The sequence below is a fragment of the Physeter macrocephalus genome, chromosome 11 (assembly GCF_002837175.3).
Source record: "Physeter macrocephalus isolate SW-GA chromosome 11, ASM283717v5, whole genome shotgun sequence".
Taxonomy (NCBI): domain Eukaryota; kingdom Metazoa; phylum Chordata; class Mammalia; order Artiodactyla; family Physeteridae; genus Physeter; species Physeter macrocephalus.
Window position 1 is genome coordinate 36,239,477 of NC_041224.1, and position 12,374 is coordinate 36,251,850.

At 43.5% G+C, this 12,374-nt stretch overlaps 2 protein-coding genes across 5 annotated transcripts in view; both read right to left on the reverse strand.

Annotated features, from left to right (window-relative positions):
- TM2D3 (TM2 domain containing 3) overlaps window positions 1–6,470 on the reverse strand; it is a 76,734-nt gene extending 70,264 nt beyond the window's left edge. For 2 of the 3 annotated variants that reach the window (XM_028495491.2, XM_007112129.3), the window contains exons 1-3: window positions 6,364–6,470; window positions 5,878–5,970; window positions 4,209–4,366 (exon numbers count right to left, since the gene is read on the reverse strand). In XM_028495491.2, the coding sequence (XP_028351292.1) occupies window positions 4,209–4,366; window positions 5,878–5,970; window positions 6,364–6,454 (342 nt within the window). In that variant the 5' untranslated portion in view covers window positions 6,455–6,470. The remainder of the gene's footprint in view (window positions 1–4,208; window positions 4,367–5,877; window positions 5,971–6,363) is intronic. The other variant, XM_007112130.3, reaches the window with a different exon arrangement.
- Window positions 6,471–6,647: 177 nt separating this feature from the next.
- TARS3 (threonyl-tRNA synthetase 3) overlaps window positions 6,648–12,374 on the reverse strand; it is a 55,515-nt gene continuing 49,788 nt past the window's right edge. For both annotated transcript variants that reach the window (XM_024129733.3, XM_055087873.1), the window contains exons 17-19: window positions 10,901–10,973; window positions 10,155–10,269; window positions 6,648–8,824 (exon numbers count right to left, since the gene is read on the reverse strand). In XM_024129733.3, coding sequence (XP_023985501.1) covers window positions 8,676–8,824; window positions 10,155–10,269; window positions 10,901–10,973 — 337 coding nt within the window. In that variant the 3' untranslated portion in view covers window positions 6,648–8,675. The remainder of the gene's footprint in view (window positions 8,825–10,154; window positions 10,270–10,900; window positions 10,974–12,374) is intronic.

A 12,374-nucleotide genomic window follows, 5' to 3' on the forward strand; every position in this document is an offset into this window, starting at 1 on the left:
TTACGGGCCTCTCACTGTTGTGGCCTCTCCCGTTGCGGAGCACAGGCTCCGGACGCACAGGCTCAGTGACCATGGCTCACGGGCCCAGCCGCTCCACGGCATGTGGGATCTTCCCGGACCGGGGCATGAACCCATGTCCCCTGTATCAGCAGGCGGATTCTCAACCACTGCGCCACCAGGGAAGCCCTGGAAGTATTATATTTATTAACTTTTTTGATTAATGCAAAACTCCTATTATGGACAGTATTTGAAACTGAGTAAGGCACCACGTGATTTAAGCAATATTGTTTTAAATGTCTGCATATTTCTAGTGATGCATCCATAACACATTTCTTATCAATTGTTTTTTAAAACTAGGTAGTAAGTGTATGTGGTACAAACTCCCGGAGACAACAGGAGAGTGAGGAGGAGGCTGGTGCAGCCCCGCCCTCAGCAGCACTGCCCTCCCCAGCACCAAGCACCGCTCACCCACTCTGGCCTTCCAGGGAGTCTGTTCTATGCATGGGCACGTTTACGTCAGATATGTTTCTTTTTTTTTTTTTTTTTTAATTTAATGTTCCCACTGATATTTACTTTTCGCTTAATTCTGTAGATATTGATAAATATCCCTAGAGCTGCCTAGTTCTTCTCAATGGCTGCAATGTATTTATTTCACTACCCAGTGCACCATAAATTAAACTGTTCTCTTTTGTACATTCGGCTTGTTTCCAATCTTGCTTGTGTGAACAAAGCAGCTAAGAATATCCTTAGGCAAATTTATTTGCAAACACGTGCAATATGTAATATCTGTAAGATAAATTCCTAAATATGGAATTGCTGGGTCAAAGTTTATGTGCATCTATAAGTTTCAGAGATAAGACAAAGTGCTCACAAGAGGCTGACTAACCTACCCGTCTGCTAACAAGATACAGGAGTGTTTGTCCCTTATACCCTTAAGAACTCAGAGTGTTATCAAACTTTTTGATTGTTTTGCCAACCTGATAGTTTAAAAAACGCATTGATTTGTACTTAATCATGAGAAAAATTAAACTTTTTTCATGCATTGAAAGTCCAATTCTACTTCCTTTCCTATGAACCATCTTTTCATGTCCTAAAACCATTTCTCTACAGGACTGTCATATTTTTCTCATTGGCTTTTTGGAAGTCTTTATATATTATGGATATTAGTGCATTATTTGTCACATGTGTTAGAAATACTTTTTCCTAGTTTGTCATTTATCTTTGGCATTTATGCTTTTTTTTAGGTCATACAAAAATCTAATTTTTAGTAGTCAAATCTATCAATTCCTTCTTTTATGGCTTCTAAATTTTATTTCATACTTAGAAAAATATTCCCTACTTTGAGATTATAACAAAACTATCTCATGCTTTCTCTGGTTCTTTGTGGTTTCACTTTTTCGCATTAAATCTTTGATCTGGAATTTATTTTGGATAAAACAGGATTCCACTTTTTTCCATATAGCTACGCAGGCACCCCAGCATTTACTGAATCCATTTTCACACCACAAAAAAGTATAGATCCCAACAAAAGCTCATCTGTAGTAAAAAGATTTGTTACCTTTCCCTTTGTGAAACAGCTGTCATTAGTAAGGATACAGAACCTATCTGAAGGAATTAAACTTGCTTCAAATACACTAGCAGACTGAGCTCTTCTCCAAGGAACAGAAAGCAGCGTTTCTATCAAGCACATTTCCAACTGAGGTAACTGGCTTGATAGTTCCCATCATAGCTGGAGCAGGAGCTATCTGATATGAAAGGGGTTGCAGGATTTTTGCATTAATTTCTACTTATATACTTAACAGGGCCGTTATAAAACAATTTCTTTGACTAGTGTAATCCAGGTAAGGTTCCCTTGCTCTGAGTCCCTATGCAGTATGCATTAGAAGGACAAGAAGAGTTTCTTTCTTTCCATTAATAAGAAGTTCAAAATAAGGTGCGGGAGGGAGGGAGAGCTGAGTGCAGCACAGCGAAGGGATGAGCATTTGCACGTGCACCTGCGTATGCAGATGGTCACAATTTATTTCTTCCTGAAATGCTAACTTATTTAGCGAGACAGGATCCTACAGGTGGTTATTAAACAAGGGAAGAACGCATGGCCTGCCCCAGATCACCTGGTCGCAGCAGTCCTGGGGCCCGTGGCTCCTGACAGCGAATTATTTGACTGCTCTTCATTTTTAAGAAGAAACAGACCACCAGACGCTCCTGAGGCCGCCTTCAAATGCCACACTTGCGGGCTGGGCACCTGCTACTTTACAGGATTCGCGATGACTAGCTAGTCAGGAAGCAGGTGAGGTGAAAGCACCTGGGGAGGAGAAGGGAAGGAACCCATCCAGGGCATATCTCAGCCAAGGGGTGAGGATGCACCAGGGACAAGGACCCAGGAATTCAGAAACTTCCCTAAGCTTTGTAATTTCTCCTATTCTCTGCTATTTTCCGCTAAATGAAACTACTTGTTTTTGGAACACCCAAAGAAGGAAGAAATTGAGAACTATGTTTCATTCAGGAACCAGCTGTGAGAGATGAATGTCAAAGACACTGAGGCAAACAAAGGAGGCTAATTCTGGAAAAGCTCTCCTCAGCCATCAGTTTTCTCATTTTTCACAAGGTACCTACTATCTGCCAGACCCATGAAGTACGCAATTTCAAAAGCCTTCAAACAGGTTTCACCATTAAGTAAGTAGGGAGAAAATTCTATGTAAGATACAGCAACAGAGACTAACTGATAATCCAAGGGCAGTCATGAAGATTACCCGGCAACTAGTTCAATTTTCCAGCACACTTTAAAGGGTAACTCTGATATAAGAAAATGACAAATACTGACAGTTACAAACACTATGTCCAGACACTGATAACACATAAAATCTCATTTCCCCTTTGGAGTGAAGCCTCCCTCATGCCCTCTCCGATACTAGACCTCAGGAGAAATAGAGAGAGCCTGGGGGTGGAAGGAACTTTCTAATCTAGCCGTCTGCAGACCAAGTTCCAAAGAACCAACGGGGAAAGCTATCTTGTTCAAGTAAGTTAGAATCACTGGGTCAAAGGGAATCTGCAAAAGAGAATATGGTGGGCTTCCCTGGTGGCGCAGTGGTTAAGAATCCGCCTGCCAATGCCAGGGACACGGGTTCGAGCCCTGGTCCGGGAAGATCCCACATGCCATGGAGCAACTAAGCCCGTGCGCCACAACCACTGAGCCTGCACCCTAGAGCCCATGAGTAACAACTACTGAAGCCCATTCGCCATAACTACCGAAGCCTGAGCACCTAGAGTCCATGCTCCGCAACAAGAGAAGCCAGCGCAAGGAGAAGCCTGAGCACCGCAACGAAGAGTAGCCCCTGCTCGCCACGACTAGAGAAAGCCTGCGTGCAGCAATGAAGACCCAACACAGCCAAAGATAAATAAATTAATTAAAAGAACAATCTTACTTCCTACTGCTTCCCTTAAAAAAAAGAAAAAAGACGGAGAGAAAGAATATGGTATGGAATCTGTGTTTTCCTCTTTGACCATCTCCCAGAAAGAGGGCACCATGGAAACACTTTAGGAAAAGCTGTTCTGGGCCCATCTCCTGATTTAACAAGAGACAGATCACTAAATCCCAGAGCTAGTCATGGCAGGTCCAAGAGTAAAACACTGCCTCATTATTCATTTCTACTCTCTATCTCACCCACATGCTGGGACTACAATGAAGTTTGCAGTAATTTCCCTGGTCCAACGGTTCAAAAATGCAGATACGTGAGTCTCCCTGCCCTCGTCACACTCAACAGGTGTGGGGCTGCCTCCAGGAGTCTATGGCTCTGAAGCAGGTATCCCGAGAGCACGCTAAGGAACACCGGCTGTGGAAGCCTTTGTAGGCTCCTTCCTGGCTGTCAACATATCAGAGATGGGTTGCAGGTGTGACCACTGTAACAGGGTCATTTCTAATGGGCAACAGTTGGTGCAATTGAACCTTTTCTAGTTCCTACTTTTTGTAAGAAGTCTGACAATTGCTTCAATTTATCCTTATGTCAAAAAATTGCTATATGAACCCTTGCAACCAAACTTTACTTGGAGATGGAAGTTTCCATCTTCTGATAAAGTTGACTTTATTCCTCAAATCTTACTTTTAAAATGTAGAGCACTTTCTGAATTTCCCCCATAGTCAAGTCTAAACTCTACTTATAACTCCAGCTTTACAATCAGTTTATTAAGAATAAGTAAGCTGCAGTACTTACAACACAGGTAACAGAAGGTTTGACTGTGCAGTCAACAGTGACAGGCTTCCCATAGACACAGGAGAAATTGGTCTTGCACTCTATACAGTCTGCGGGAAGTCTGCTACACAAACCATTGCTCGGACACTTCATCATATAAGGTGGGATATCGGTGCTTTCTGTGAGAGGTGAGAGAGAAGCTTATTCTCCTGGAATACTGATTACAATAACAGAGGAAAGCAATTTTCTAAGCTTAAGGAACACAATCATAAGCATAACATATATACAGTGCTAAGAATAAATTAGGACCTCAAAAAGTCTATCATGTTACAAGATGAAAAAAACGAAGGCTTACAGATGATAAAGTTCGTTCAAGATCACAGAGGGAGGGCAAAACTGGAACCAGAACCCAAATCTCTCAGTTTCCAATCCAATGTTCTTTTCACTTGAATTCACGAATTTGTAAGTGAAGCCCCTAACCCTCTGAGTGAATCAATCGGTACAACAAGGTACCAACCCTAGAAAAACGTCTTGTCATTATTCCACTTTGGTACTTCAACAAGCCACCATCTGCAAGTAACATTTACAGTATTTATTACAGTACCAAAGTTCAAAATAGTTCTTTATATTATTAACTTATTCAGTGGGTTGCAGTAAGTTTCTCCAGCCAGCCTAGCTGGGAGTATAATATATTACTATCACTTAAGAGAGGATCAAAATTGCAACCAGTATTCTCAGGAAGAGAAGCTTTCAAAAACGTCCAAGAGAGTAAAAAATTCTTGTGCTTTCTCTATAAAATAATCTATGTTTTAAACTCAAGTATGCTGCTGTCTTCTAGCAGTCTTTTATAGAATCAGTAAAATACGTCTGCCAGTTTCAATTCACTGAAGTAATGGAACTCTAACGGGATGAAACTACAGAGACCAAAGTTCCATTCAGCAAAACACACTAATACTCATTTAAAACTGGTCCTACTTAAAGTCACTATTAAGTGGGCAATTCTACAAAATACCTACAAAAGGGTATACTTACAAAAGGGTATAATTCCTATGATATTTTCTTATATATTCCTATACATTCCTATATATTTTCTTTTCTTTTGTTCCTATTACTACTGTGGCTGGAGGATGGGCACTTAGAATCACAAAGCCAATAGTTTACAGGGCCAGGGCAACGCCACCACCTTAAAAAGATGAGAAAACAGAAACCCAAAAAGGTGAATAATTTGCTCCAGCTCCCAGCAGCACCACCAGAGATAGATGCCAAGTCTGTACCAGTCCCTCTGGAATCCCTCCATTTCACACAGCCCTGGGGAGCCTTTAATAATATACAACATCAGGAACAGGGCTCCAAAAGCACAAGAAATTTTCTGAAGGGAAAGAAGCATTGGTTGAAGGTTATCTTGATGGATGAAGCGGAAAAAATAAAAACTTGAAATAAAGAGATGGAAATGGGGAGCCTGGTCTCGAAAAAGATGAGACAGGAATGTCAAAACGTATTGAAATACCAAGACTGTCTACAGAAAAGGTATGTATCTGTCTTTAGTTCACATAATCTAAAATGCAATCAATAAAATGTTCAAAACATTGAAAGTGATTTCATATTCTACAAGAAGTTTTATCCAAAAGGGAAAGGAAAAGACCACTAGATACAAATATACACGTTTACTAGAAGAGAAAACGTCTAGTACCTGCTGCCCTGGGCACTACTGTGAACGTACGTGTGGGGCCCGGATCCTTGTCAGACTGAGCCAGCGGCTGCGAAGGCTCTACACTGAAGGACCCTATGATTAGAGAAACGAAGACCTCAGGCTGTGTGGGTATCGCGCCAGGCCCACAGCTGCTCGGGCAAACATCTCGGCCTGACCGCCGGGAAACTGAACATGAAACCCAACGGGGTCGACACCAATTTAGGTCTGCGGGCAACTGGAGACGACGCGCGGTGCCGAGCCCCAGCTCCGCGTCCCCGGCCGAGCCCCCAGGCCCACAGCTCGAGGCTCGCGGCTCCGGCTCCCTGAGCCGAGGGGCGGCGGCAGGACGCGTCGGACTCGGCTGTAGCGACCCGCGCCCTCCGCCCGCACTCAGCCTCCGCCCACGGGCCCAGGCCGACGGTCCCCGCGGTCCTGGGTTCCCCACCCCTCAGCCCGGCCCGGCGCAGACCGCTACCCCCAACTCACCGCCGCCCGAGAGGATGTAGAACTGCGAGAGGAACAGCAGCACGCGACACTGCCGGCAAAAGGCCCGCAACAAAACCCCTGCAGCCGCCATCTTGCCGGCGGGAGCACTTCCGGGCCGCGGGGGACGCCGGGCCGAGGGGAGGGCGGGGGGGGGGTCCACGGCGCAGGCGCGGCCCCTCCTCCCGAGTCCCCCGCGCCCCGCCTCCTAGAGCTGCCAGGTGCCAGAGCACTGCCAGCGCCTGTGACAAGGCGTTCACCTCTCCCCCGGCGGTTGGAGACACGTAACGGTCACCAGGACCCCGAAAGTCACACCTGAGGGATCGAGAGCAGAGGCGGGGAAATGTGGGAAGTTGGCCGCTGTTTACCTGTGGCCGGATCTGTACGTTTAGAGACAAAAACTGCTGCTGTGCCCTTGGTACCGTGCGGAGGTTTGACGACGTTACATTTTTGTCAGACTAAAAAGGCTCCTGTTTACAGATGAGGAAACTGGCCCAGACTGCTCGGTAAGGACCCCAGGTGTGCCAGGTGGCCCCCAAGGACCCACTCCCCGCGACCCCAGGGCCCGGGCAGCGTCCCGCGAGCGTCTCTCCAGGCCCGCCCTGCCCGGATGTCTTAACCAGTCCTGAGAGACGCTCCTCGAAGGCGGGGAGAGCCCGGACTGAAGTGCGGCCGCGGATCTCAGGCCCCCAGACCGCCCTGGAGGAGGCCCGCCCCGGGAGGGAGCTGCTCCCATGCAGCGGCTCCCTGCGGCCGGCACAGCGATCCGCACCTGTTCCCACCGCAGTAACCTTCGTGCTGGGCTGCGCACGGGCTTCCCTCTCCCCGCCTGGGGTGGGGATGGGGAGTCTTCTGACGCCCCCTGCCTCACTAGCACGTTTGGTTAATTCAAGGAATGTATCGAATAGTGCTTGGCCTCAATTAAAGTTAGCTTAAACAGGTACATGACACAATCTGCACCTTCTAGCATCTCACAGGCCTGACCCTTGAAAGACTTCGGGGTGAGGGGTGCAGTGTAACTTAGAGCGGGCCCTCCTCATTCGGTTCTTCCCTATCGGTGACTCCACCTCCTTAGATTCCACCAACTGCGGGTAGGATTGTGTATACTCTAGTATTTGCTATTGAAAAAAACCCACGGGTAAGTGGACCCGTGCAGTTCAATCCCCTGTTGTTCACGGTCAGGTCTACTGTTTTGTCTTCCAACTCTTCAGGAAGCTAAATGATAAGGGTGTACAGAAGAGAGAGTAGGTCTTAAATTTATTTTGAATTCCACAGCACATAACCAAATAAACACAAAAAATACTGCTTGATTGGTAGCTAAATTCACTACTGACATAAAGCCATTTTAATTCAGTTCTGAGCAGTACGGTATTCCTCTCAGTTAAAATCAGAAATCCACTTGAGTCTGTAAGTCAGTGGAATGTCATCCCATCAGAAGAGTAATTTAACTCTAGGGGAGCAAATTATTATGGTATAAACCTATAGGTGAAACCCTGGAAGCACTACGTAACACATTTTGAGAGTTTATTTTTTCTAAAGATAAATAAGGTTCAATTGTCATTTAGAAGCATTAAAATGGCAACTCATCCTATAGTGGAAACTACAGAAGATTGCACAACACTGAATTTCTTTGAGTTCAGAATCCTTTGTTAGTAATCCAATATTTAGTACTAGCTTCTTCTTTTGTGATTGTTGGTTAGTTAAAACAAATTGATTCCGATTTTGAAAATAAAGTTTCAGGACCTCCCTGGTGGTCCAGAGGTTAAGACTCCACGTTTCCACTTCAGGGGGCATGGGTTTGATCCCTGGTCAGGGAAGTTCCACATGCTGTGGGGTGTAGCCAAAAATAAGAAAAATAAAGTTTCAGTGTGAACTTTAGTAAAACTTGAGTTTAAAAATACCTGAGACATAATGTTATTAGAAAATAAGATTTCCCCCCATATTCAAAAAGCTTTGCAGACTTTTATTTGAAACTTATCTTGTGAAAATCACAATTCTTAACAATAACATCTCATAATGCTCATTTCCTAGTATTTCCCTCTTTGATGCTCGACATTTTCCCATTGAAGTCTCTCAAGATATTTGGGAAATTTAAAATTTCCCACACTTGTCCTCTCATTGTCTGCAGACACATTAGTGAATCAGATTTTTGTGCATATCAGCCACTCATTCCCCGTCTCACTTCTCACTGTGCCCATCAGGGGACCAGACAGTGGGTCCCAAGTTCTCAGAAGAAGTACGAATGGTAATTAAGGAAAATGCATGTTCAGGGTTCAGAACAAGGTTACACAGATGTGAGCACAAGGAAAAGGACTTCAGAATTCTTCCTCAGCATTCAGGGTACGTGATTTCTTGAGATTCTTCAATTTATCAATGGCAGAAGTTACTGAAATCTCTCCATGAATTTTGTTGTCTCTTGTTCGAACATTTACGGCATTATTTGTCTTTTCCTTTTCTCCAACCACTGTAGAAAACAAAGGGAAATAAATATATTTTCAATCAACAATTTACTAAATATTAAGTCAGCAGTCACATGGCATGTGTCTTATTAAGTTTTCTTCTTAGTACTAATCAACAAATATCAATCTAATGTCCATTTGGTCATCCTCTAAGAGTAAATTTCTTGAGACAAGGAATGACTTCTAATGCCATCTCTCTATTGTCCATTTTCGAGAACACCTGTGGTGGTCGTGGGGTACAGGTGGGAGGAGGGAGCTCCTAAAGACCCCCTGAGTCCACCTGGCACACTTGATGAATCAAGAGGCAGGCACCAGACACGTGCCCAACCAGCCAACAGAATTTTCTGGAATATATGTAAAAGGTTTGTTCTCGCTAATGACCCAGACTGTGAGATGACGCAGAATTCTGCCGCCATGTTTCTTGCTGTCTGGAAGGAAGATACTGGCCAGCAAGTAAGGGGGATAAAGTAGATCAAGAGAAGCATAAAGAAGCAGATCAAAACAGGGCACAGAAATGGGGAGAAATGGTCCTGGTAAGGGTTCAGTTCCCCTTCCAGTTACTTTTCTAATTATTTGGCTACTTAATTCTACCTTCCATGGCACGAGATACTCTAACTCCCTTCCAATACATTCCATTATGTCTAAGCTAATTTGAAATTTCTGTCACCAAAAGAAGGCTGACTGAAGCATCACAGTACCTACTACAAACACTTTTGATGACAAATTGCTCATAGGACAGCCCTGTGCATATTTATTTTGCCTTCTACAGAAACTTTCAACTTATAGGAGATAACCATATCATGCCTACAGGCATATAAATAAAGTTTCCCTTGATTTTGAATCATTTTTACAGTCAAAATTTTAGATTCTGCATCTAATTACTCATGTTCCTCAAGGACGTTTTATTTTTTCACTTAATTCTTTTCTTTTGATCATCTTAAATTTGGAACATTTCCTAGTCATTAGTTTAATCCTAAAGATTTCTAATAAACCAGAAAAGCAAAGGAGATTATTTCAGGCCTATCACATGACTGAAACATACGGAGTATAATTCTACTGATAAGATCATTTTCCACTGCCGGTTTGAGTTATTAATTCTTCCTAGTAATACTACACCACAGGATCCATGTGAAACTTCATAACTCTTCTTTTCTGGCAAATAACAAAAAGTATCTAGCCAGGAATAACACAGACTCTTCTTTGTGTATAAGTATTCAACAGCTCTTTGTCATAATCAAGCAGTTATACCATATGCTTTATTTTGTTTTGGGGGTTTTTTTGGAATTAAACTGAAAAAACAAGCATTTGGGGGAAATATATACAAATTTAGATTACCCAAAATAAAATTATACTGATCCAGCTGTGCATTTCGTATTTTCTTATTTAGTGTACAACTATGATCTAAGTCAACATCAGCCATGAATCCTTCTTCAAAAAATTCAGTGGATACCTATAAGAGAATGAGACACTTTCATTAATACATTGTGTATGGTAATGCGGTGGCCGGCCTCCAAGATGACCCCCAGGGTCCCACCCCCCGGTATTCACACCCTTGTATGTCCCCTCCACCTTGTACCAGGTTGGTCTGTGTGACCACACTGGAGGGAGAGTGATGGCACCCTACTTCTGAGATGAGGTTAAAGGGCTGAGTCACTCCCCCTGCCTCGACCTCTGAGAAGCCTCACCAGGCACCCGAGCCAGAGTCCCCAGCCAAGTTGTCCCAGATTCTGACTCGCAGAAACTGAAATAATAAATGCTTGTTGTTCTAAGCTGCCAAGTTTTGGAGTAATTTGTTACACAGCAACAGATAATATAAGTATTCTTCCTAATAGAGCCATGAGGAAAAGAATAACTATGAGATGTTTTAAAAGACCAATTTCTCAAAAACATTAAGAAATAAAATAGTTCTGATACAGCTACATAGACACGACTCAGGTGTTAACTGAAAACATTTACTGAAAACGGGGTGGTAAATTAATGTATTAGTTATGCAATATTTTAAGGTGTGAATAACATTCCAAGTCAATGACATTCACAGACCACATGCCAAGATTATGTACTTTAAATGTCTCTAATTTTACCTGAAGTGCATATTTTTCACAAGTTGGCTCCACAGGGATGACCATTACCTGACGAGGAGACAGCCAGAAAGGCCTGAAAAATATAATACGTATTTTTAAAATGACCATTTCTTACAAGATTAAAAAATAACCAAAGACTCTTTTTTCTTTTTAAGTAAGACTTCACAAGAGAGCAGGTTCAGTAGAGGGGTGTGGAAGTAAAGCAAACTATATTAAAAGGCAATAGAGGAGACAAAAGGGGAAACTGGGCATTTTGATTGGAAAGGGAAGGAAAACAGGTTGGCAGCTAGATGAAAGGGCTAAACATCACTGACCATACAACCCAGCAACTGCTCTCCTGGGTATTTATCCCAGAGAAATGGAAACATGTTCACACAAAAACCTGCACGCTAACATTTATAGCAGCTTTACGTATAATAGCCCCAAACTGGAAATATCTGAAATGCCCTTCAGCAAGTGAATGCTCAAACTGTGCATCACACTACGGAACACCATCAGTAGTGAAAGGGAGCCAATGACTGGTACTTTTTTTTTTTTTTTTTTTTTTTTTTTTGTGGTACGCGGGCCTCCCTCTGCTGCGGCCTCTCCCGTTGCGGAGCACAGGCTCCGGACGCGCAGGCTCAGCGGCCATGGCTCATGGGCCCAGCCGCTCCGCGGCATGTGGGATCCTCCCAGACCGGGGCGCGAACCCGGTTCCCCTGCATCGGCAGGCGGACGCGCAACCACTGCGCCACCAGGGAAGCCCAATGACTGGTACTTGAGATGCCTCGGAGGCATCTCAAGGCAACTCCATCCAAGGAGTGAAAAAAGTCAGTCTCAAACGGCTGCACGCTGTGATTCCATTTATGTAACATTCTGGAAATGACAAAATTATGAAGCTGGAGACCAGATGAGTGGCTGCCGGAGGATGGTGACAGGGATGGGGTAGGAGGTGTGTGGCCATAAAATAAACGGCAGCATGAGGGAGCCTTATAATTAATGGAACTGTCCAGTACCTTGACTGGCGGGTACACAAATCTACACGTATGCACAAATGCAAGACCTGAATGAGGTTGGTGGATTGTCACTCCCCAGTTATGTGTATACAGTTCTGCAAGATGTTACCATTGGGGAAAACTGGTAAAAGGTATGCTGGACCTCTTTGTAAATGATTCTACAGTTACCTCAAAATGAAAATTTTTTAAAAGATGGAAAGGTGGGTATAAGCAATGTTTGATGTGGGAAATGTTTGCCTTTTTCTTCAGCATATTTAGTTTGAAGGTGGAAGGAAATGCACAGGGACTATTACCAGATGGCACTTTGTGTATATATGTTTTTACATACTTATTCTTAAATTACAAAAGCAAAATAATACATGTGACAAATGTAATTATATACATGATGAAATACAGATTATAAAATGAAAAGTAAATGTATCGTTTTGAGCTCTGTTCTCACCCCTGCTTCAGCCCCACCAACTCAAGAGAGCCACATT